A 24,472-nucleotide genomic window follows, 5' to 3' on the forward strand; every position below is an offset into this window, starting at 1 on the left:
TCGTTGGCTGAAACTCAATACATTTTTTTGGAAAAAATCAGTTTTTATAAAAATATTAGCATTTTCCTGGCACATCATTGGCCCATCAGGGAATGAATCTAGCAAAAAAAACAACCAAACGCAAAAAAACATTTAACGCTACAAAAAATTACTTATAAAAAACACACAATTTTTAAAAGTAATTACAATAAGGGATGATTTGGCGAAAAAAAAAATTGCATTAAAAAAATACAAAAACAAAAATTTACAAAACTGTTTGGGTATTGTAATTATTAGAAAGAAAGGACAAAGTATTGGGCTTACAACCACCCCTTTTTAATAGTAAAAAAACACACACACAACTTCTCTTTTTTAAAAAGGAAAAACAACAACAATTGTTAAAAAAAGATCCTGTTTATATGTTGCTCTTTATTGTTTAAAGAATTTTTAAGAGAGTTTTAGATCTGCTGGTAAAAAAAGAGAATTTGTTGCATAATATTTTTTAAGGCAAAACAAAGGGAGAGGGTTTGTTTGCCTGTTTTTTAAGATCTTGTAGAAATTTTGCTTTATATAGCGCTCTTAGTTGAAGAGTTAAATCAGTTTGAGCTCAACCGCCAAGCTTGAAATATCTTTTGAGAATTTCGATCTTTAAGCTTTAAGTGAAATAAGAAAATTTGTTTTTTTTTTATTAAGAAAAATTAAATTGAAAATTTTACGTGAAGTTTGAAAACCAAAAAAAAAAAAAAAAATACACAACAACAAAACAAGGATTATTACAAAAAATTATTAAAAAAATTTTATAAAATATAAAAAAATTAAAAAAAAAAAATTATTTTATTAAAAAAATTTAAAGCTTTAGTGAAAATATTTTACCAAAAGTGAAAAATTAAAAAAATTATAACAAATTAAAAAAACAACAACATGTCTTCTCAATTGGAATTTATTATGCAATTGTATATGATGAATTTGTTGCAACAACAACAGCAGCAGCAACAACAGCAACAACACCAACAGCAACAACAATTTTTTCCCCAAAGTCCTGTTAAACAACAGGAATTGCGTATACCACAACCTCAATCTATGAATTTAAGGACTCAAACACGCAAAAATTCACAAAACACCCAGTGTAGTAGTAGCCGTAGTAGTAGTCCCAATAGTAATTCCAGTCCCTTACCTAATACAACTAATACTACTCTCAACTCTTTGCCAACAACACCACAAGCCTCCTTTAATCCCACCCACCTATCCTCGCCCATTCTAACGGCGACGGCACCGGCAACACAACCCATGACACAAATGTTGCTGAATAATCTGCCGCCTTTGACACAGTTTATGTTGATGCAGCAATTGCAGCAACAGCAACAACAAATAACCACCTCCAATTTATTACTAACACCCACCACACCCAATTCCCAGAACTCCCAAAGTGCCGGCTTTAGTACGCCGTTAGCTGATAGTTGCAGCTCAACACAAACTCACTTGAATATGGCCGGTTATTTGGCCAACGCGGGTTTGTTTAATCCCAGTGCCGCCGCCACCGCTACTGCTCCTGTTTCTATTTCTGCTCCACTTTCAGTATCTAGTTCTTCAGCTTCTGCTTCTCCTAGCTCTGCTTCTGCACTTCTCTTTCCCTCTACTTCTTCTTCAGCTTTTCCACTACAGAATCCTTTTATAGCCGCCTCCTCATCACAACACAATTTTCTTCAATCATCTACAGTGACCTCAACACCCTGCAGTGACTCGATTTTGGCCGATAAACCGAACGTCAACTTAACAACTTCGGCAGCTTTGGGTCCTGAGATAAGTGATGTTGAAACTGATGATGTTGATTTGATTTGTAAGCCTAAACTCGAACCTATTGAGACTATTAATTTATCAGACGAAGATGCTCAGGTTTATTCTAGTCTTCATTCGTCATCGGGTAATTCGGGCGCCAATTCCGGCAATAATTCCAAATTAATGTGTTCGGGTGTTATGGCTTTGGAAACAACCTCGGATTCTTTGGACGATTTAGCACAAATGGTAAGTGTTTACAACTTAGTTTTTTAAAATTTATTATTTCTCGAAAATATTGAAATAGTTTTTAATTTGTTTGGAATAGTGTTTAAAATCAAGTTCTAGTTCAGTTCTAGTTCAGTTCTAGTTCAGTTCTAGTTCAGTTCTAGTTTAGTTCTAGTTCAGTTCTAGTTCAGTTCTAGTTCAGTGCTAGTTCAGTTCTAGTTCTGTTCTAGATCTGTTCTAGATCTGTTCTAGTTCTGTTCTAGTTCTGTTCTAGTTCTGTTCTAGTTCTGTTCTAGTTCTGTTCTAGTTCTGTTCTAGTTCTGTTCTAGTTCTGTTCTAGTTCTGTTCTAGTTCTGTTCTACTTCCGTTCTAGTTCTGTTCTAATTCTGTTCTAATTCTGTTCTAGTTCTGTTCTAGTTCTGTTCTAGTTCTGTTCTAGTTCTGTTCTAGTTCTGTTCTAGTTCTGTTCTAGTTCTGTTCTAGTTCTGTTCTAGTTCTGTTCTAGTTCTGTTCTAGTTCTGTTCTAGTTCTGTTCTAGTTCTGTTCTAGTTCTGTTCTAGTTCTGTTCTAGTTCTGTTCTAGTTCTGTTCTAGTTCTGTTCTAGTTCTGTTCTAGTTCTGTTCTAGTTCTGTTCTAGTTCTGTTCTAGTTCTGTTCTAGTTCTGTTCTAGTTCTGTTCTAGTTCTGTTCTAGTTAGTTCTGTTCTAGTTCTAGTTCTGTTCTAGTTCTGTTCTAGTTCTGTTCTAGTTCTGTTCTAGTTCTGTTCTAGTTCTGTTCTAGTTCTGTTCAGTTCTGTTCTAGTTCGTTCTAGTTCTGTTCTAGTTCTGTTCTAGTTCTGTTCTAGTTCTGTTCTAGTTCTGTTCTAGTTCTGTTCTAGTTCTGTTCTAGTTCTGTTCTAGTTCTGTTCTAGTTCTGTTCTAGTTCTGTTCTAGTTCTGTTCTAGTTCTGTTCTAGTTCTGTTCTAGTTCTGTTCTAGTTCTGTTCTAGTTCTGTTCTAGTTCTGTTCTAGTTCTGTTCTAGTTCTGTTCTAGTTCTGTTCTAGTTCTGTTCTAGTTCTGTTCTAGTTCTGTTCTAGTTCTGTTCTAGTTTCTGTTCTAGTTCTGTTCTAGTTCTGTTCTAGTTCTGTTCTAGTTCTGTTCTAGTTCTGTTCTAGTTCTGTTCTAGTTCTGTTCTAGTTCTGTTCTAGTTCTGTTCTAGTTCTGTTCTAGTTCTGTTCTAGTTCTGTTCTAGTTCTGTTCTAGTTCTGTTCTAGTTCTGTTCTAGTTCTGTTCTAGTTCTGTTCTAGTTCTGTTCTAGTTCTGTTCTAGTTCTGTTCTAGTTCTGTTCTAGTTCTGTTCTAGTTCTGTTCTAGTTCTGTTCTAGTTCTGTTCTAGTTCTGTTCTAGTTCTGTTCTAGTTTCTAGTTCTGTTCTAGTTCTGTTCTAGTTCTGTTCTAGTTCTGTTCTAGTTCTGTTCTAGTTCTGTTCTAGTTCTGTTCTAGTTCTGTTCTAGTTCTGTTCCAGTTCTGTTCTAGTTCTGTTCTAGCTCAGTTTTAGACAAAAGTTAAAAAATCCATAGCATTTCTTACAAAATCTTTTGAAAAAGTGTTTGCTATAAATAGCAATTAAGCTATTTGCTATTTATTACAAAGTTTGTTTATTTTTCCCTCAAAAATTCTTAAGAAATTTAACAATTTAAAAATTCAATTGAATTTTAATCAAAAAAACATTAAAAAGCAACATTGTAACTAAAAATTAAGAAAAAAACACTTGTGAATTTTAAAGCTTCAGAAAAAGGCAGCAATAATATAAACAAATCTTTAAGAACAACAAGACAAATCTACAAACTAACACGTTTCTTAAACCTAATGTGTGGGGGCTTAAACCAAAAAAAAGAAACTTGATCTTTAAAACATAAAAAACGAAAAATCTTTTATAAAACAAACTAATTTCCCTCTTTTTCTCTTTTCTTTCTCTTTCTAGCCTTATACCCCTGAAAAATCCTTTTCCCTTAACAATCCCTCCACCTCTTCCTCCTGTTCCCTTTTGCCCCTTAAAGATTCCCTTATTACAGCTAACGAGGAGCAGCTACAACAACAGACCAACCTTACCACCACCCCGGTGACATTGAAAAATGCCATACTCACCCCACCCTCCAGTGAGCAACTTTCGACGGGTCAAACTTTTGAGGCTATGTGTGGTGCGCAAAACCCCACCGGGGCTTTGGGGGCCACATGTGCTTCGGGTGTTGATTCCTTTTTGACCGAGGAAAATCTTAAACATTTACGCAAAAATTCCTCCTATTTGGAGTGTGGCAATAGTTTGTGCCGCCAGGAAAATCTACGTGAACATTTCCATTGTTTTGAGGAACCCTGTCAGGGTAAGATTCTCAGCAAGAAAGATGATATTATTCGCCATTTGAAATGGCATAAGAAACGCAAGGAAAGTTTACTATTGGGCTTTGCCCGTTTCTCTTCTTCGGATGATTGTGCACCTGAGTATGGTGCCGGTTGTGCTCATAATTGGAAACAGACTCATTATCATTGCATCTATGAGGATTGTCCTAAGGTGTATGTCAGCACTAGTGATGTTCAAATGCATGCCAATTTTCATCGTAAAAATTCGGAAATAGTGCAGGAAGGTTTTAGACGTTTCCGCGCTCATGAGAATTGTAAGATCGAAGAATGTCCCTTCTATGGCAAGAAGACCTCGCATTATCATTGCTGTCGGGAGGGTTGCAATCATACCTTCAAGAATAAGGCTGATATGGGTAAGTTGAACTTGGATAAATCAAATTTGGATTCAAATTTAATATTAATTTTTCTCTCTCTTTCTTTTCTTCAATCTCTCTAGATAAACACAAGACCTATCACATGAAAGATCATCAATTGATCCAGGATGGTTTTAAGAAAATCCTTAAAACCGAACAGTGTCCCTTTGAGGATTGCAAATTCTCCACCGTCTCCAATCATATACATTGTGTGCGTGAGGGTTGCAATTTCATTTTACACTCTAGCACCCAAATGATCAGCCATAAGCGTAAACATGATCGTGCTGAGGGAGAACAAAACTATCAGCAATTTAAGAGTCAACGAGATTCCAGTGAAGAAGAGTCACCTAAGCCAGTGGTTAAAGCAGCCACTATTAAGCCTGAAAGACGCACCAGCAGCAGCAGTACATCGACACCTTTGTCTTCTTTGTCGGCAGAACATTTCTTGGCACGTAAACGTGGTCGTCCTCCCAAGAAAATTGTAAGTATCTCTTATTTCAAACTTGAATTCTTTTTGGAATTTTCTTTAACTTTCTCTTTATTTTCACTATCTTATTTTAGCAATTGCCTTCAGAATCTCAAGATACCAAACGTATTAAATTGGAAACTTCGGCCGCCACTAAAACCTCTACCTATGTGCCCCCTAAAGCGGCCACTCTCTCCATGATCAATCCCTTTATGCCTGGTTATCAAAATCAAACAGCCACCGATGCCAATGCTGCTCCAAATTTGCAATTAACTCACCTAATGGCTCTCTTCCAATTGCAAAATCCTCTCTTCTATCAAAATCTTTATCCCGGTGGTAGAGCTGCTACCAATATGGCCAACATATTGGATAATGCAGCCGAAAGTGGTTCTACCTCTCCCGCCACCACTAATGCCAGCTCTAATCTTAAGCAGGATTTTAGTGATAAATCAGAATTTAAAGAATGAAACCATTAGCAACAAATAGGTCTTAGAACATTATGGGGTTTTCAACTTGACTCGATTCTAAACGAATGGAATCGTTTCGAAGAACGTAAAGGTTTAAAAAGAAATTTCTGTCGAAAAAAACAACGTTTACCAGCTTAAGCTTAAGGAACTAAACGTTTTCGTAAAGAAATTTCAGCAAACCGCGGTTCTGGTTTTGGCCAGATTTTACTAACTTGTGCGAATAAGTTTTAGTATAAATCTACAGCAAAACAGGGGGTTTAAAAGGAAAAATACTTATCAAGGTCACTTAAAGGCCCAATAAGTAGAGATTTATTGGTAAATGTTAAAAAAAAAAGAAAAATTTCTACTACAGATTTTTTTCCACCAAAAAGAAAATCTGTACTACAAATTTTTCTTAACCACAATATCAACAAACTGAAATTAATTTCTAGAAAAACTCAATTTAAAAAAATTTGGAAAAATTTAAAAATTTTTAAAAAAATTTTGAAATTTTTAATAAATTTTTTCTTTGAGTTTGAAATTAATCATAAAGTTGTTGTATTAAACTTTTAGCTAAATGACTAAATTCTATCAATTTCCTGAAAATTTAAAAAAAATTTTCAAATTTTTCTTTTAGAATTTTTAAAAAAATAAACTACTAAAGACATATAAATTCAGCTGTGATTAATTTTATTAAAATTGTTTAGGTTTATGTAGAAAATATTTAAAGCAACTAGAAATTTAAAACATAAAATAAATTGGCTTAATTAGTTTTAAATTTGTAAAAAATTATTAAACAATTTAATTAGTTTTTTTTTTAATTTAAAAAATTTGTAAATGAAATTTTGTATTTAGTTTAAAATTGTATAAATTTCACTTAGGAAATTCTTTTTAATTTTTTTAAGTAACAAAATTAAAAATCAAATTGTTTGTGATAAAAATGTTGAAAAAAAAAAATCATAGAAAAATTGTGTTTAAATTCGATAATATATTAAAAAACAAACAAAAAGGGTTCGAAGAACCAGTTTCGTTCACTGTATGATACACTTAGAGAACAATCGAAGGACCATTTTCATTTTCCCCAATATACATATATTTACACTTAAAGAATAATCGCAGTCGTTCGAACAAAATTGTTTTCATAATTTTTTCTCATTAACTTTTTTCAATAAACAACATTTACAGAAATTTATGTTGAATTTTTGTAAAAAATATCATCTGGAATACAGCTGTTGCAGCTCTTTGCAACCCATTTTATAAAAAATTATTTCTTTTAAATATTTTTCATTTATATAAAAACAACATTTTAAAAAATATTATAGAAAATAATAGAATTTTAAACGACTTACCGGTTTGCAGAAATGATGATATATTTTCAATTAAAGTAGATATCTAAATGGCGGTGGCATTAACATATGATGTGATGGAAATGTTTGGAAGAAATTTTAATGGGCAGCCATGGAAATAGAGGATGTATTACTGCTGCACAAATTGAAGTCTCAGAAACACTTATTTTTCGTTAATAAAAACACTTTTAAATAACCGTTACACTTTGTTGTTGAATTTTTTTAAGGTTATGTTTGAGTTAATTGTTTATGTATTCACTTTTTCTTTCATTCTTTTTAGTTTAAATGCTATTTCTCTTACTCTTTGAGTTCAAATGTGAGACTGTAAGTACTTGACTATAGACTAGACTGTATATTGATAATTGGCTAGACTATAGACTTAGACTAGTCTCTAGACTGGAGTACAGACTAGACTATAGACTGGACTACAGACTGGACTATAGACTAGACTATGTACTAGACTATGAACTAGACTATAGCCAAGTCTATATTGTAATCTATAGTCTAGCCTGTAGTCTAGTCCATAGTCTAGACTAGATTATAGACTATACTATAGATTGGACTATAGACTAGACTAGACTATAGGGTAGACTAGACTAGACTATAGACTAGACTAGACTATAGACTAGACTATAGACTAGACTATAGACTAGACTATAGACTAGACTATAGACTAGACTATAGACTAGACTATAGACTAGACTATAGACTAGACTATAGACTAGACTATAGACTAGACTATAGACTAGACTATAGACTAGACTATAGACTAGACTATAGACTAGACTATAGACTAGACTATAGACTAGACTATAGACTAGACTATAGACTAGACTATACTAGACTATAGACTAGACTATAGACTAGACTATAGACTAGACTATAGACTAGACTATAGACTAGACTATAGACTAGACTATAGACTAGACTATAGACTAGACTATAGACTAGACTATAGACTAGACTATAGACTAGACTATAGACTAGACTATAGACTAGACTATAGACTAGACTATAGACTAGACTATAGACTAGACTATAGACTAGACTATAGACTAGACTATTAGACATAGAGACTATAGACTAGACTATAGACTAGACTATAGACTAGACTATAGACTAGACTATAGACTAGACTATAGACTAGACTATAGACTAGACTATAGACTAGACTATAGACTAGACTATAGACTAGACTATAGACTAGACTATAGACTAGACTATAGACTAGACTATACTAGACTATAGACCAGACTATAGACTAGACTATAGACTAGACTATAGACTAGACTATAGACTAGACTATAGACTAAACTATAGACTAAACTATAGACTAAACTATAGACTAGACTATAGACTAGACTATAGTCTAGACTAGACTACACTATAGACTAGACTATAGACTAGGCTGTTGACTAGACTCTAGACAAGACTATAGACTAGACTACAGATTAGACTAGATTATAGACTGTACTATAGACTACACTATAGACTGGACTACAGACTAGATTATAGACTAGACTATAGACTAGACTATAGACTAGACTATAGACTAAACTATAGACTAGACTATAGTCTAGACTAGACTACACTATACACTAGACTATAGACTAAGCAGTTGACTAGACTCTAGACAAGACTATAGACTAGACTACAGATTAGACAATAAACTAGACTAAAAACAAGACTACAGACTAGACAATAGACTAGATTAGACTATAGACTACGCTATAGACTAGACTAGTCTCTAGACTGTACTGCAGACTACACTATAAAGTGGACTATAGACTATACAATAGATTAGACTATAGACTAGACTATAGACTGGACTATAGACTACACTATAGACTAGATTATAGACTAGAGTATAGACTAGACTACGCTATAGACTAAATTATTGACTAGAGTATAGACTAGACTAGTCTCCAGACTACGCTATAGACTAGATTATATACTAGAGTATAGACTAGCTCTAGACTGTACTACAAACTGGACTATAGACTGTAGACTAGACAATATATTAGACTATAGACAAGATTATAACTAGACTATAGACTATGACTAGTCTCTAGGTTGGACTACAGACTAGACTATAGACTAGACTACAGTTTATACACTGGACTATAGACTAGACTATAGACTAGACTATAGACGAGACTATAGACTAGACTATAGACTAGACTATAGACTAGACTATAGACTAGACTATAGACTAGACTATAGACTAGACTATAGACTAGACTATAGGCTAGACTATACATATCTATGGACAAATTTATAGACTAGGCTAGATCATAGACTAGGCTATAGAGTAGAATATAGTCTAAACCATAAAGTAGACTATATAATACTATATAGTCTATATAATAGACTAGACCATAGATTAAGCTATAGACTCGACTATAGTTAGACCACAGATTAGACTATGTACTAGTCTTGACTATAGACTAGGCTATAGACAAGATAATAATTATAGACTAGAATTTAAGCTAGACTATACACTGGACTACAGAATAGACTATAGTAATAATCAGTGTATTTCCGAAACACTTTATATAATCTTTACAAATTTTTCACTTATATTTTGTTATTGAGGTTATGTTTGATGTATGTTTTTATTATATATTCTTCCTCTGTGTGTTTCTCCTTAAAACTATGGGATGATGTTGTTAGGTTTTGACTTTTGAAAAATAGTTAAATGAGAATTTGCTTTATAACAGCTAAGAAGTTGAAATGATGTTTAAAATGTGGATTTTGGTATTAAAATAAAAATCTAGAAATAGAAAAAATAATGAAAATAGAACAAAAGTTAACATAAAGTTACAGAAAGTAAGTTTTTTAAAGAAATTTTATAATAATTTTTTGGTTTATGAAACAAAGTATTAAAATTTCAAGGTTATACAAGGTTTCTAAATGAATGATTAGAAGATTTCGAATATATAAAGAATACTTCAGAATAAAGAATACTTCAGAGTGTATTAATATTACATGGGTTCGAAGGACCAATTTACAGAAATCTATAACAAAACAATAGAAAATATTTCGAAGAACCAAATTTGTGGGTTTTTTTACTATAAATTTCTATTGCAAAACATTATCATGGATTCGAAGGGCGATTTTTTATAAAAAAATTTTTTTCTTTACAATATTTCTTTAATATTTTATAAATTTCTATATTACAAAAGAATAGAAAGTGTTTTAAATGACCAATTTTTAATGTTTAATTCGATAGTAATAATTGAACTATTAATTGATTAAACGAAAATCTATTTGTATTTGTATAAAAAGTGGAATGAGTTCGACGGACCTATTTTTCTTACTTTCTGTACATTAAAGTAGAATATTTGTTTCTTTTATATGTATAAAGAAAATCAATGTCTAATCAATTTTGAAGAGATTATACTGAAACATTTCGATTAAAAAGTATTATTGCGGATTCGAAGGACCAATTATGAATAATTTCTCTTACTTTCTAATTAAGTTCGCTGAAATTTTAATATAAATTTTTATTACAAAACATTATTATGGATTCGAAGGGTCATTTTTTATAAAAAATCTTTTTCTTTGCAATATTTCTTTAACATTTTATAAATTTCTATAGAAAATCTATTACAAAACAATAGAATGTGTGTTAAATGACCAATTTTTAATGTTTTCTTCTATAGTAAGAATTGGGTTACTTATTGATTAAACGAAAATCTATTTGTAAACAATGGAATGGGTTCGAAGGACCTATTTTTAATATTTTCTCTTACTTTCTTGTACATCAAAGTAGAACCAATTTCTAATAGATTTTAAAGAGATTATACTAAAACATTTCTATTACAAAACATTATTGCGGGTTCGAAGGACCTATTTTGAATATTGAATATATTGTTTCTTTTATCAGGCCTATCACAGAATTCCAGACCTGTATATAAAGTAAAACTTAAAATTTCCATTACAAAATATTCTTGCGGGTTTGAAGGACCATTTCGTATATAAAATCTTTCCTTAAGTAAAGTTTCTTCAACATTTTAGAATTTCTAATGGAAAATTTATTGTAAAACAATAGAATGTATGTTGAGTTACCAATTTTTAATGTTTTTAATAATTGCACTACTAATAGATTAAACAAAAATCTATGTGTACATTATGGAATGGGTTCGAAGGACCTATTTTTAATATTTTTTTCTTATTTTCAGTGCATTGAAGTAGAATATTTTTCAATTTGATGTGGAAAAACTATTTCTAATCAATTCTATTGAAATGTTTCTTTTACAGAAGATTATTGCGGGTTCGAAGGACCAATTTCTATTTTTTTTAATCTACAAAATCGTTTCTTAAATAAAGAAATTTTATAAAATCTAATATAAAATTTGTTATAAAGCAATAGAAAGTGTGTTGAATGACCAATTTTTAAAGTTTTTTCTTTCGAAGGAACATTTTGTATATAAAATTTTTCTCTACGTGAAATTTCTTTAGAATTTCTAGTAGAAAACAATAAAAAGTGTTCGAAGGACCAATGTTAAATTTGATTACCTTACTTCAATGTATTAAAGTTTGTAGAGTGAAAGAATTAAAAGTTAAAATTGAAGATTTAACCAAAAACGATTTGTAAAGGGCTCGAACGACCAAGTATTATTATAATTTCTTTTAAATACTCACCAGGCGAACTTAATAAAAACTGCTTGCTGTAAACACTAGAAAACTGCTTAAAATTTGTTATTTATATGCTACAAAAGCCAATTTTTTGGTAACTTGATTGTTGAATTTGGGTACTTGCTTTATCATAATGGGATTCTTGAGTATATTAAGGATACTTGCTTGTATATTTCTTGTTAGATTAAAATCTATAATTATAAGAAATAAAACCATAAATTAAAACACATTTTAAGAATATAATTTTTTTTTACAATTTTAATAAAATGACTAAAAATTTTACATTTTATTTAATTAATATTTTTTGTTTTTTTGCTTTTGTTTAAAGGGTAGTTTGGATTATCTTAAACATTTTAGGTTGTTGCAAATTGTTTTTTTAAATAAAATATAGTATGTTGTATATAGATGTGGTTGTTGTGTTTTTTTTATAAAACATAAAAATATTAATTTATAACAAATATAATTCAGATTTTTTTATTTGTTTTGTTTCGCTTTTAAGAGGAGGGGGTTTTTTTTTGCCCCCCCCCCCCCCAACTTTCACTTGATCGTATTTATTACATTATATAGAGGACTTAGAATTTACAATTAAAAATTAGTTTAGTTAATTAATTAATTATTTTATACATTATATAAAAAAAGGTACTTAATGAATTTTTTGCTCAAATTTTATTTAAAAAAATTTTAAAAAGCCAATTTTTGCAAATTTTTTTTTTTAACTAAATTGGCTGTTAAAGATTTTCAATTAAAATTTGTTTAGATTTTTGGTATATGATGGTAAAAAAAATTAAAATAAATTGGAGATAAATTTTCTGTTGGAAATAAAAAACAAATTATAAAAATTAGATATTTAACAAAAAAAAAAAAAATAAAAAATCAAACTTAAAAAATTAAATAATAAAAAAATTAAACAAATTAAATGTTTATAGCAAATTTATAAAATATTTTTTTATACTAATTTTAGTATTTTTTTTCATTTAATAATTTCTTTTTGAATATTTTACACTTTTTGCTGGGTTTTTTATTTTAGTTTATAATAAATTTTAGCTTAATTTTTGTAAAACAGTTTTAATTAATTTTCTTAAATTTTAATTTTTTTTCTTCCTTTTTTTAATTTAAACCAAATTAAAGGTTTTAAATAAATCACAATATTTTTTTTCTTTTTTTTCTTTTAATAAGGAGTAGTAGAGGAAAATTTATTTAAACAAAAACTATAAAAATTATTTAAAAAATATATATATTTTTTTATAATTTTAAGTTCAATTTGTTTTTATTCTCGTTAAACACACACAGTAAAAGAATGACTATTTTGTTCAGAACAACAGTTTGTTTTAACAAAACTTAAAGTGAACAATTAATTTTTGTTAATAAAATATTTTCAAAGGTTCGTAGGACCATATGTTTTATTTATTTTCCATTTTTTTAATAAAAAAAATAAGTTGATAATTAAGAAAAGTTTATTTGTTTAATATTAAAATCATGTGTACATATTTTGCTAAAGATTCGTAAGCAATTTTTTTAAAAATTTAACTTTTTTAAAGGTTCGTAGGACCAAATTTTTATTAAAAATTATTTGTTTACTTTATATAGAAAAAACTCTCTAAAGGTTTTCTTTTCATAATTTTGTCTTTGAACTAGTACTGCTAAATCTTTAGCTAAGTTATTTAGATAAGCTATTTTTTTAAATTAAATTTTTTTTAAAGTTTCGAAGGACCAAATTTTTATTGAAAAATTTTTTTTTACTTTCTCTTTTATAGAAAAAAAAACTCTCTAAAGGTTTTCTTTTTATAACTTTGTCTTTGAACAAGTACTGCTAAAGATTTTAAGCTATTTTTTAAAAAATGAACTTTTTTAAAGGTTCGAAGGACCAAATTTTAATGAAAATTATTTATTTAGTTTCTCTTATATAGAAAAAAAACTCTCTAAATATTTTTTTTAATAATTTCTCTTTGAACAAGTACTGCTAAAGATTTGTAAACAATTTTTTAAAAATTTACTTTTTTAAAGGTTCGAAGGACCAAATTTTTATTGAAAATTATTTTTTTTACTTTCTCTTTTATAGAAAATAAAAACTATCTCAAGGTTTTCTTTTTATAATTTTGTTTTTGAACAAGTACTGCTAAAGATTTGTAAGCTATTTTTTAAAAAATAAACTTTTTTAAAGGTTCGAAGGACCAAATTAATGAAAAGTGTTTCTTTACTTTCTGAAGGTTTTCTTTTAATAATTTCTTTTCTCTTCAATTAATTTTATATATTTTCTTTAAATAAAGTTCTTTTACAAAACCTTTATACATGGGTTCGTAGTACCAAATTTCAATTTGATAACAATTTTTTTATTTTTTTTTTTTCCAATTTCATATAAATTTTTAATTAATTTTCTTACAAAACTCTATTATAAAAGTAAGACCGACAAAAAGTAAACAACTAAATTTTTTTTAATAAAAATATTTTCAAAGGTTCGAAGGACCAAATTATTTAGTTACTTTCTTTTTTAACAAAAAATATGTTAATTTTTAAGAAAATATTAATTTTCATTTCGAACTTTTATTGCTAAAGATTTTTAGGAATTTTTTTCAAAATGGAAGGTTTTTAAAGTTTCGAAGGACCAAATTTTTATTGAAAATTATTTGTTAACTTTATCTTATATATGTAAAAAAAATCCCTAAAGCTTTTCTTTTAATAATTTCTCTATAATTTTGCAGTTCCGCATTGCAAACCCCGCATTCAGTTTTCATTTATTTTTTCTATTTCATATAAATTTTTAAATATTATATAGATTTTCATGTAAATTTATATTATATAAGAAATATAGACGGGTTCGTAGGACCAATACAAACCAAAAGCAAAAAATTTCTCTTGCAAAACTTTCAGTCATAGATTCGTAGGACCATATTTCAATTTTATAAAAACAAATCTATTTCATATAAACTTGTAATAAATTTCCATATAAAATTTCTATAAAAGAAAGACAGACGGGTTCTTAGGACCAATATGAAGTTTTAAATGAATGAACAATTACTTAAAGGAGGTTCGAAAGACCAAAATCTCTCTCATTAATATTTTTCATTTAAATGAAACCATTAAAGAGATTCGAGGGAAAATGTCTCTTTGATTTGCAGATAATTAAGAGAATAACAAAACGTGCTTATGGGTTCGAAGGACCAACTTATTTTCAAATCTTAAACAGATAATATATAAAAGATAATATTAAAAACATTTAGAGGAGCGAGAAGGACCATATTTTCCACTTGAATATTATTCGTATAAGTAAAATATATAATTTCTAATTGATTTTGAATCTAGGGTTGGAAGGACCATAATGTTTTTGAATAATTCTAAAATGTTAAACAAATTACATGATATCGAATAGATGTTGAAAAGAAGCAATTTTTAAAAGATGCTGTTGGAATACATTTTCATAAAAAGAATGTTGTAAAGGGTTCGAAGGACCAATTTTTTAAATTATTATTAAAAATTCATTCTTTAAATATTTGTTTAGGATTTTATTTAAAAAAAAAATAGTAAAATTTTAATGTAGAGATTAGTCCATATAATAGGCCATAGACTAGACAAATCAATAATCGAGTTAATACTACATAGACTAGTCCATAGAATAGTCAATATAATAGGCCATAGAGTAGTCAATAAACTAGTGAATTGACTAATCCATAAACTATTCAAAAGACTAGACAACAGTTTACAGTCTAGTGTATAGACTAGTCCATAGAATAGTCAATAAACTAGTCCACAGACTAGACAACAGTCTACAGTCTTGTGCACAGACAAGTCCATAGAATAGTCAATAAACTAGGCCACAGACTAGACTAGTCCATAGAATAGTCAATAGACTAGGCCTCAGACTAGTCCATAGAACAGTCAATAGACTTACCAATATACTATTAAATAGACTCTTCAAAAGACTAGTACTTAGATTAGTCAATAGACTAGTTCATAGACTAGTCAATAGATTAGTTCATAGAGTAGTCAATAGACTATTCCAAAGACTAGACCTTAGACCATAAATTACCCTATAGACTTCTTCACAGACTAGACTATATGCAAGTTAATAGTTTAATCAGTAGGCTTGTCCATAGAACAATCAGTAGACTAATCTGTTTCATAGGATCAAAACTTTGACCCCTTGACTATAATTTTATTATAGCAAACTTTACGTTTAAAACACTTTGCATTAAGTATTCCAATTCTTCCCGAATTAAAGACAATATCCTTATATTTCATTACAAATATTTTACTAACAAATATTTTCAATAAATAATAACAAAACTGTTTTGCTGTGTTAAAGCATACTAAACAGATTCTAGAGTTTGGAAAGAAACTATTTCCTATACTTAAGATTTTAAACCAAAATCTGACATAAAAAACTCAGTAAAACCTAAAAAAATCTGTTGAGTAGTTAAACACTTTTTAGAAAATAAGTAAAAAAAATGAATATAAATTGTTCACTTACTTGTTGTGGTGGACAAACTGTTGAGAGATAACACCCACAATTCCTATATCTGTATATCTCTATGTATGTTTAATTTCATGTATAAATCTCTTTAAACACTCCCCCAAAACGATAAAACTAAAATTATGACATTTCCCTTTCAAGCGTCATATTACCAATAGCTATTCATGGACGCCGTATTAACATTATTATGATTATTATTATTATTGGGTGGCAGAGCAGCTACTGCAATGCCACCCTGTGTAGGAGTTTGTATAAAAACAGAATCTGGATTTGCATCCATTGCCACCTCGGGACGAGGTGGACGACGATTAGACGACGACGACGCATTTGATGTATTAGACCCTGATGGACTTGTACGATTTGCTGTGGTTGTTGCTATGGGTTCATATATACACTGTAGTGGTGGATCATCATCGTCATCATCGTCGCCACCGCCGTCTTTAAAAGAACCACTTAAATTCGGATTTAAAACATTATTCGAAGAGTGTGAAGCTCTTAACGTTGATGTAGAGTTTATAGTATTATTTACATTACTAGCAGTTGTTGTGGCCATAGGACCACCCTGTTGTTCAGCTATAACATCATGTAGAGTGTCTTCTAAATAGGGTGGAGCGGCCACACTTAGAGTTGTGGGTTGTCTAAACCATCTGTGGGAGAGAGATGGAAAAAATTTGTAAAAATTTTGTTGTTTATTTTGTTATAAAATTAGAATTACCTTAAAACCGGCCAAGACCATATGGAACTGTTTCGCGATTCACTATTCAATTGAGCCTGCAAATGTGGCGGTAAATTGGGTGAACGATCAAAGGGATTTACACGTCGGGCAGGTGAAAGCACTAAAGAAACAAAATTGAGATATAAGAAAGTTTTTGTTAATAATTTAATTTTTTATACAAAATTTCTATTAAATTTTACACAAAAACACAGTTTTTACACAACAACTCTGTTTTTACACAACGACTCTGCTTTTACACAACAACTCTGTTTTTACTCTAACGACTAGGGTTCTATAAATCGACTTTCGAATAATCGAACAATCGACTTTTTGTCGAAAAAAGTCGAAAAGTCGAAGTCGACTATTTTGTTCCAAAAAAAGTCGATAACTCGACTATCGTCTGTGAAAAAAGTCGAAAAGTCGACTTTGTGAATAAAAGTCGAAAAAAGCCGAAAAGTCTGAAAGTCGAAAAAAATCGATAAGTCGAAAAAAGTCGATAAGTCGAAAAAAGTCGAATAAAGTCGAAAAAAATCGAAGAAAGTCGAAAAAAGTCGAAAAGTCGTAAAAAGTCGAAAAAAGTCGAAAAGTCGAAAAAAGTCGGAAAAAGTCGGAAAAAGTCGAAAAGTCGGAAAAAGTCGAAAAGTCGGAAAAAGTCGAAAAATCGAAAATTGTAGAAACAAGTCAAAAATAGTCAAAAATTTTAAAAACGTGGAAAAAAGTCAAAAACGCTAAAATAGTCGGAAAAACTCGAAAAAAGTCAAAAAATAGTCGGAAAAAAGTAGAAAGAAGTCGAAAATAGTCAAAAAGTCGAAAAAATCGAAAAGTCGAAAAGTCGGAAAAAGTCGAAAAATCGACTTTTCATAAAATGCAAAAAGTCGAAAAGTCGACTTTTAACTAAATGAAAAAAGTCGAAAAGTCGACTTTTCGTTTCAACTATAGAACCCTACTAACCTTATTCATAAACCTTTGATAAATGTTTATATGAATAAGTCCCTAAAACTCTGAAATTTAACTCAAATTTTTAAAATCTTTAAGAGAAAACATTGATTTCTACTCACTATTCTCATCATCTGATGTAATGTCTCCACCAGCACCAGCTTCGATATTGTTACCACCACGACGAAATGTACCATGACTTCTAGTTGAACCACTATTTGAACTTATAGGCGAAACGGTTGAATTCACAGAAGTATTAGTGGATTGTTGTAACAGTGGTGTGGTATCATCATCCGTATCTGTTATACTATCCAATGAAGACTGTCGATTCCGCTGTGATCGGGTTTCGCCTTTCGTAAAAACCTTACGCTTACAAATGGGACAATCACGTTTATTTTCGGTTAGCCAAACATCAATACATTCACTGTGATAAGCTGGAGAGAGAGAGAGAGGAATTAATTAATGACAAGTATGTTAATGATATTTGTTTACTTACGATGTTTACAGGGCAGCACACGTAATTTATCACCCTCGGCAAATTCATCCAGACATATAACGCAGGTATCATAAGCGAGATCGCTATTTTTCGTAAACTTTATAATCGGCAGCTTTTTTAACATTCTTTTGGGCAAACGATGACGTCTCAAACGTCTTTCTTCTCTTATGCATTTGTAAATCATATAAAAAATCTGAAAATTTATATAATTAATGGAACTTCATAACTTCATTATGTAATTAACAAGAAACTACTTACCATAATCAAAAAACATAAACCAATTAAGATGGAAAATGGTAAAATTAATTGTGTATTTATATTAAAAGGCAGCTCATCATTAATGACTAAAACAATTTCAGGAGTATAGAATGTTTTTAAATTTGTACCCGTGGTACGTCCCACAAAAACTGAAGGTATTAAAATGCCGCTAGAATTTTGTGCTGACATATGTTCTAGTAGAAAAGTATAACGAATTCATTAGAATTATTTCATTATTTTCATTCCATAATTCTTACCTAAATCATCACTTTCATTGTTATAGATGACAACAGCATCAAAACGAGCTGCCTGTGCATTGCGTACCTTTAATTCGAATGTACAATCAACGCCGCCTCTAAAAAAAAAAAGAATTTCAAGAAAGAGTATAGAAATAAGTTTAAAGTTAATTAATTAAAACTTTTGATTTGTAGTAAATAAAATAAAATTAAAAAGTTAAGTTTCAAATAAATATAATGAAACAGAGCGTAGAGGGTGAGTGTGGGAAACTTAATGAAATGAAGAGCGAATGAAGTGTAATTGTATAAATGTGTTTTAATTAAAGCTAAAATGTACAAATATTTTCCATTTTTATAATGGTTTAACAAAAATTATGATTAATAAACCCATGATTCATAAAAGATTAGTTTATTTTTCAAGCCTGTTTTTTCTGCAAACTTATTTCATTAAATTGCTATGAGTTTTACATATGAAAAGAAAATATCAAAAATGCATTAAGGTTTTCCCTTTTATTAAAACATTCTTAAAAGAAAGTGTAAAGAAATCTAAGTGTAAAAAGAAAAGTAAGAAAAATATACCTTTGATTACTACAACAAATTCAGCAAGGTTTTTGTTTTTTATGCATTATATTTTTTTAAATATTTTAAACGGAAAAAAGGAAAGGAGTATTAAATATAAATAAAAAACAAAACAAAAAACAATGTTAACTAAATTAACACATATAATTAATTTCTAACTAAAATACCTTTGTATGATGGCGGCAAATTTAGCATTGCTGGGATAAAACGATTTTGGTGGTGGACTTATCTTATCACAAGCCTCTTCATGTGGTACGGCTGGTATCGCAAATACCTTAATACCATTTGTCGGTAAGCTAGGACCAAACTGTGCTGGCATATCATTATACTCTTCAATTAACTAATGATGATTGACATGTAAAAGAAAAATTACAATAATTAAACTATATTCCACAATTTAAAGTTGTAGTTATAAATTTACAATAACCTGATTGGTTAGGCGTCGATAGACGAGTATATGACCATCCACTTCTAGAGGTGTTTTAAAAATGCAGACGCCAACTATGAATGAGACCACTAGAGATAATTGTGATGTTAGCGCCATTCTACTGTTGTGTGTTTGGATGAAGCAGGACTGGTTGGTAAAACCTTAAGGAGACTGATAAAGGTTTTGCACTGAAATGAGATAAAAGAAGCGTAAAATTAGATAGGTATATAATTTATGTAGCACTTAAATAAGATCTATTTATAGTAGAAAATCTATTGTCAAGATATCTATGGTCCAGACTATAGTTTAAGGCTATATCCTATCGATAATACAGACCACATTTTATTTATAGCCCAGGCTATATTTTATTGAAAATCAAGACGATAGTTTATCTATAATACAGGCTGTGGTTCAGACAAGAATCTATCTTTACTCCAAACTATACCCTATAGTCCAGATTATAGCCTATCTACAGTTCAGATTATAGCATATCTATAGTCCAGACAATTCCTTACATGTACTCCAGGCTAAAGTCTATAGGGTACAATCTGTCTATAGTCCGGATAGATAGATAGATAGATAGATAGATAGATAGATAGATAGATAGATAGATAGATAGATAGATAGATAGATAGATAGATAGATAGATAGATAGATAGATAGATAGATAGATAGATAGATAGATAGATAGATAGATAGATAGATAGATAGATAGATAGATAGATAGATAGATAGATAGATAGATAGATAGATAGATAGATAGATAGATTAGATAGATAGATAGATAGATAGATAGATAGATAGATAGATAGATAGATAGATAGATAGATATATAGATACATAGATAGATTGATAGATAAATAGATAGATAGATAGATAGATAGATAGATAGATAGATAGATAGATAGATAGATAGATAGATAGATAGATAGATAGATAGATAGATAGATAGATAGATAGATAGATAGATAGATAGATAAATAGATAGATAGATAGATAGATAGATAGATAGATAGATAGATAGATAGATAGATAGATAATAGATAGATAGATAGATAGATAGATAGATAGATAGATAGATAGATAGATAGATAGATAGATAGATAGATAGATAGATAGATAGATAGATAGATAGATAGATAGATAGATAGATAGATAGATAGATAGATAGATAAGATAGATAGATTGATAGATAAATAGATAGATAGATATATAGGTACATAGATAGATTGATAAATAGATAGATAGATAGATCGATAGATAGGTAGATAGATAGATAGATAGATAGATAGATAGATAGATAGATAGATAGATAGATAGATAGATAGATAGATAGATAGATAGATAGATAGATAGATAGATAGATAGATAGATAGATAGATAGATAGATAGATAGATAGATAGATAGATAGATAGATAGATAGATAGATAGATAGATATAGATAGATAGATAGATAGATAGATAGATAGATAGATAGATAGATAGATAGATAGATAGATAGATAGATAGATAGATAGATAGATAGATAGATAGATAGATAGATAGATAGATAGATAGATAGATAGATAGATAGATAGATAGATAGATAGATAGATAGATAGATAGATAGATAGATAGATAGATAGATAGATAGATAGATAGATAGATAGATAGATAGATAGATAGATAGATAGATAGATAGATAGATAGATAGATAGATAGATAGATAGATAGATAGATAGATAGATAGATAGATAGATAGATAGATAGATAGATAGATAGATAGATAGATAGATAGATAGATAGATAGATAGATAGATAGATAGATAGATAGATAGATAGATAGATAGATAGATAGATAGATAGATAGATAGATAGATAGATAGATAGATAGATAGATATATAGATACATAGATAGATAGATAATAGATAGATAGATAGATAGATAGATAGATAGATAGATAGATAGATAGATAGATAGATAGATAGATAGATAGATAGATAGATAGATAGATAGATAGATAGATAGATAGATAGATAGATAGATAGATAGATAGATAGATAGATAGATAGATAGATAGATAGATAGATAGATAGATAGATAGATAGATAGATAGATAGATAGATAGATAGATAGATAGATAGATAGATAGATAGATAGATAGATAGATAGATAGATAGATAGATAGATAGATAGATAGATAGATAGATAGATAGATAGATAGATAGATAGATAGATAACTCAAATGTCCAAAAAAAAGAAAAGTAAAATTTAAATTTTAAATAAGTATTGCGCTCTTACATGTCTTTTTTTGAAATTGATAAAGTGTTCTTTGGATGGCAGAAGTTATAAGTAACAAATACACTTATTGTTGAGTTTATTTGTATACTTATTCTCTTCTACACACGTTTATTTTATTATTTTACTGTTGTTGTTATTTTCTTCTTATATCAATGATTATTGTGGTTTGTTTTTTTTTTTTATTATTTGATTTTCCTTTTATTTATGAATTATTTTATTTATTTATTTAAACGCTGTTGACGCGCTTTTATAAATTGCTGAGACTGCGTTTTATTTCTTTTTTTTTTCCAATGTTGACTTTAGTGACGACTGGTTGACTGAGACTCAAACAAAGAAAGAAATAAATCTTTTAAAGTGGATCAAATATTTGTTGTCGTTTTCTAAATTGTTGCTCTTTATTTTGTTCCTGTGGCTGTTGCTGTAATTGTTCTTGTTTCAGTTGTTTCTGCCGCTGCTGATGCTTCTGCTGATGACGATGTTTGATTATAAATATATTATTTACAAGTTGCATTTGTATGCCCATGAATTTTGTTTAAGTGTTTAAACAGCAATTATAGTAAACTGTAAAATAAAATAAAGAATTAATTAAATAAAATTGTTGTGAAATTATTAAAAAAATCAAAATAAATACTATGATTAAAAATAAATTGTATAAAAAAAAAATATAGCGTTTTTTCATGGTTATAGAAAGAGAGATTAAAAATCTATAGGTATTCGCATAGACTTTAAAAGTAAATTTCATTATCTTGGTCAACCATCAATGCTACCATAAAATCTACAACAAACAGCCAGACAGCCAAGCCACCTCTCTGCTTTAGTTAATTGTACGTTTATATATTTTTTTTATTAATTAAGCCTTAGTATGCTTTTTTGTTTTTATTAATATTTTTGTTTTTAAGTTCAATAACATTGTTGCTTCCAAATTTATTAAAACAAACAATAAAATTAAACAAAACAAATGAAAAGAATTACGCTGAGACAAAAATACTTTTTTTTGGGTTATAATTAATGCAGACTTCAAAAATAATGATGACAAAAATAAAGCTGACACTCCCTTTAAAATTTGGTGATTTGATTTAAAAGAAAAATGTGAAATAAAATAATATCAAGTTGAAATTTTTTAAATTTTTAAATTTTCGTTAAAATATGTATAGCAAATGTTACAAAATTTTAAACTTATTTTGCAGATTATAGTCTATATATAGTGTAGATTATTGTCTATCTATAGCCGAGACCATTGTCTATCTATAGTTCAGACTATAATCTATCTATAGTAAGGACTATAGTCTAACTATCTTGCAGACTATGGTCTAGCTACAGTCCAGACTATAGTCTATCTATAGAGCAGACTGTGGTTTATCTGTAGACTAGACTATAGTCTATCCATAGACCAGACTATAGTCTATCTATAGACCAAACTATAGCCAATCTATAGACAAGACTATAGTCAATCTATAGACCAGACTATAGTCAATCTATAGGCCAGACTATAGTCAATATATGGAGCAGACTATAGTCTATCTATAGACCAGACTATAGTCTATCTATAGACTAGACTATAGTCTATCTATAGACTAGACTATAGTCAATCCCTAAACCAGACTATACAGACCAAAATATAGTCTATCTATAGTCCAGACTAATACAATCTATAGGCCAGACTATAGTCAATCTATAGACCAGACTAATACAATCTATAGGCCAGACTATAGTCAATCTATAGACCAGACTAATACAATCTATAGGCCAGACTATAGTTAATCTATAGACCAGACTATAGTCAATCTATAGACTAGTCTATAGTCAATCTATAGACCAGACTATAGTCTATCTATAGATCAGACTATAGTCTATCTATAGACCATACTATAGTCAATCTATGGACTAGACTATAGTCAATCCATGGACCAGACTATAGTCTGTCTATAGACCAGACTATAGTCATTCTATAGACCAGACTATAGCCTGTCTGTAGACCAGGCTATAGTTTGTCTATAGACCAGACTATAGTCTATCTATAAACTAGATAAGAATCTATTTATAGACCAGACTATAGTCTATATATAGAATAGACTATAATCTATCTATAGACCAGACTATAGTCTATCTACAGATCAGACTATAGTCTATCTATAGACCAGACTATAGTCTATCTATAGATCAGACTATTATCTATCTATAGATCAGAATATAGTCTATAGACCAGACTATAGTCTCTCTATAAACCAAACTATAGTCAATCTATAACCAGACTATAGTCAATCTATAGACCAGACTATAGTCTGTCTGTAGACCAGTCAATAGTCTATCTATAAACTAGACTATAATATATTTATAGACCAGACTATAGTCTTTCTATAGACCAGACTATAGTCTATCTATAGACCAAACTATAGGCTATCTATAGTCGAGCGTATAGTATATATGTATATAGTTCTGACTATAGTCCA

The 24,472-nt window shown here is 29.3% G+C and overlaps 2 protein-coding genes across 7 annotated transcripts in view; one reads left to right on the top strand and one right to left on the bottom strand.

The window, feature by feature from the left end:
* Nucleotides 1-900: 900 nt before the first annotated feature.
* On the top strand, nt 901-5,907 carry LOC119611157 (transcription factor castor). Its single transcript, XM_037966654.1, has 4 exons — nt 901-2,001; nt 3,940-4,726; nt 4,810-5,207; nt 5,288-5,907. Exons 1-4 carry the CDS (start codon nt 901-903, stop codon nt 5,657-5,659), a joined length of 2,658 nt encoding a protein of 885 aa, XP_037822582.1. The 3' UTR covers nt 5,660-5,907.
* Nucleotides 5,908-9,615: 3,708 nt separating this feature from the next.
* Nucleotides 9,616-24,472, bottom strand: part of LOC119611160 (E3 ubiquitin-protein ligase RNF13) — a 20,077-nt gene continuing 5,220 nt past the window's right edge. The window contains exons 2-13 of one of the 6 annotated variants that reach the window (XR_005232043.1): nt 22,023-22,583; nt 19,735-19,928; nt 19,481-19,653; nt 19,314-19,322; nt 18,756-18,853; nt 18,499-18,692; nt 18,241-18,433; nt 17,867-18,178; nt 16,809-16,929; nt 16,091-16,740; nt 11,632-11,816; nt 9,616-9,757 (exon numbers count right to left, since the gene is read on the bottom strand). Coding sequence is in view for 4 of the 6 variants with exons in the window: in XM_037966657.1 (XP_037822585.1) it covers nt 16,242-16,740; nt 16,809-16,929; nt 17,867-18,178; nt 18,241-18,433; nt 18,499-18,692; nt 18,756-18,853; nt 19,314-19,322; nt 19,481-19,653; nt 19,735-19,857 (1,722 nt within the window). In the remaining 2 variants the exon portion in view is untranslated. Of the gene's footprint in view, nt 9,758-11,631; nt 11,817-11,865; nt 12,435-15,737; nt 16,741-16,808; nt 16,930-17,866; nt 18,179-18,240; nt 18,434-18,498; nt 18,693-18,755; nt 18,854-19,313; nt 19,323-19,480; nt 19,654-19,734; nt 19,929-22,022; nt 22,584-24,472 lie in introns of those variants that run through there. The other 5 variants (XR_005232044.1, XM_037966658.1, XM_037966657.1 and 2 more) reach the window with 5 other exon arrangements.

This window comes from Lucilia sericata, unplaced genomic scaffold (genome assembly GCF_015586225.1).
Source record: "Lucilia sericata isolate MDLA Ls3-8-SP2 unplaced genomic scaffold, ASM1558622v1 Contig001381F_arrow, whole genome shotgun sequence".
NCBI classification, from domain to species: domain Eukaryota; kingdom Metazoa; phylum Arthropoda; class Insecta; order Diptera; family Calliphoridae; genus Lucilia; species Lucilia sericata.

Bases quoted from the DNA above. Each gene is read 5' to 3' on its own strand.
- LOC119611157 (XM_037966654.1), top strand. From the start codon at position 901: ATGTCTTCTCAATTGGAATTTATTATGCAATTGTATATGATGAATTTG. The intron at 2,002-3,939 runs GTAAGTGTTTAC...TTCTCTTTCTAG, and splicing joins TGGACGATTTAGCACAAATG to CCTTATACCCCTGAAAAATC. The intron at 5,208-5,287 runs GTAAGTATCTCT...ATCTTATTTTAG, and splicing joins GTCGTCCTCCCAAGAAAATT to CAATTGCCTTCAGAATCTCA.